The sequence below is a fragment of the Nelumbo nucifera genome, chromosome 3 (genome assembly GCF_055504915.1).
Source record: "Nelumbo nucifera cultivar China Antique chromosome 3, China Antique-T2T, whole genome shotgun sequence".
Taxonomy (NCBI): domain Eukaryota; kingdom Viridiplantae; phylum Streptophyta; class Magnoliopsida; order Proteales; family Nelumbonaceae; genus Nelumbo; species Nelumbo nucifera.
The window spans coordinates 48,893,294-48,895,179 of record NC_142651.1 but is presented as its reverse complement, the minus strand read 5'-3'; the positions used below and the strand labels follow the sequence as shown (position 1 = coordinate 48,895,179).

Sequence of the window (1,886 nt, the reverse complement as noted above, 5' to 3'; positions counted from 1 at the left end):
AGAAGATCGGGCCTGACCTCAGGCTTGGTTCAGGCTTGGGCCTTAAGTCCAAATTTTAGGATTGAGCATGGATTGACCATAAACCCGGCCCAACCCACCCGACTTGCACCACTACCATGTGATAAAGATGATTGGTTATTTTTTTAAATTAATTGTATTGCTTTTGCACAAAGGTTGAACTCCTCATTTAAATTTTGAATTAGCATTACCAATACCAAACACACCTCTCCAAACGTTTGAGCCTGAATGGTAATGGCACAAAGGCAATCTAAATGAATTGTGAACTTGTAGTTACTGCACTTCTGCTTAAATTGGGTGGCTTTGGGTATCAGTGTTTTACTCAGGTCGATTTGACTATTTGAGGTTTCAACGCATATCCACCCTAAGATCAGATCAGATCTGGGATTCAGAGTTCAAGGGTCAGCTAATCAGTTTAATCTGATCAGACGTCTAGGTTAATGCAAAATATTCTACATGAGGAAGAGGTGGAAGGAAGATAAATACTCCAGAAACAAAACCAAGTACATTAATTCATTTAATTAAAATACATAAAAAAAAGGCTTAGGCTGTTTCACAATCCAACATACAAAAGTCCAACCTCTCTTTCTTCTTTTTCTCTACATTCCTTCACTTAGAGGGACAATCCTGATTCCTCGTCCTCTTCAAGGGTAGCAGTGTAGACAAAATAGAGAGACCAAATGAGAGCAAAGACGCCCAGTAGGATCCACCCAAGAAGGTTGTTGCTCAGTCCGAATGGAAGTCCAGTTCCTTCAGTGCTCAGTCTCTCATCCACCAGAGCCAATGCCGGGTTCGACATGGTTGCAGCGCATGCAGCTGCCATGAGCGATGCACCCATGCTCACACTTGAGCTGACACTCGAAGCAGAGGGCTTCTCCTCCACTGAACACATCACACGTCCCCTCCTAGCCAGTGCTGGCAAACCTGAAATGCATAATAAGAGAAGATTTCACATAAACCATCAACGTTCTCTGAATTTCAGTAACTGGGTATCTGGAACAGAGGACAAAAAAAAGCATAATTATTCATCTGATATACTCTCAGTACTAGGATCCTAACGGGAACAGAAATGGGTTTCAAGAATTCAATTCATTTCTTGAAACCCATTTCCACAATTTCAGCGCTCATCTATTCTATCCATTATGGACGATGATCTGTTGATTCCATCTTGGTTCCAACTTATTCCGCCCTGAACCCAGAAGCGCACTACAGAAAAATTTGGCCACAGAAAAGCAGAGTGTGTTCTGTCTTGCGCGAATTCACATGGGGTTTAATTAAATACATCTTTAGTTATCTCCACCACGGAAAGAAAAACAAAGATCTAAAATTCTACGAAGAAGGTTGAAAATCAGGTATCATACACAACCAAGTCGAGGGCTTACCAAGAACAGGGGAGGATGAGGTCCCGATCGAGCTCTTGCGCACGAGGCTGGCACGAACCACCGATGAAGTCGGGGTGGTTGCAGAGATGGAAGCCATTTTTCTTCGCAAGAAAATGGGAGGAGAATTCAGAAGAGGAGAGGAGAGGACCAGTTCACAGGTTTCTTTGTTTCAGGGAGCGCGGTTGGTCGGCTTTAGAAAATGAAATCAAGGAATTATATTCTGGGCACAGAGTTTAAGCTATGAATGCACCACACAAGAGGGATAGAAGGATAGAGAGCCCCTCGTTCCATATCCTCAATCTCCACGCACCCAACCAGCGCCTTCCACATGGCATATAATCCATCGGACACACGTATACCACTGGAAAGATACATTTTCATTCTATCTTTGTCCTGAGCACTGAGGAACATGTGGAAATGGAAGAATTAAGTAACAGGAAATTATTAGCAATATGCCCTTGCCCCGTTGGTGGTGTAACAGATATT

At 43.0% G+C, this 1,886-nt stretch overlaps 1 protein-coding gene across 1 annotated transcript; it reads right to left on the bottom strand.

Moving 5' to 3' along the window:
* Window positions 1–501: 501 nt before the first annotated feature.
* Window positions 502–1,624, bottom strand: PSBW (photosystem II reaction center W). Its single transcript, XM_010275887.2, has 2 exons — window positions 1,401–1,624; window positions 502–942 (listed from the first exon to the last, which is right to left on the bottom strand). The coding sequence occupies exons 1-2, from the start codon at window positions 1,495–1,497 to the stop codon at window positions 632–634; spliced, it is 408 nt and encodes a 135-aa protein (XP_010274189.1). The 5' UTR covers window positions 1,498–1,624; the 3' UTR covers window positions 502–631.
* Window positions 1,625–1,886: the final 262 nt, after the last annotated feature.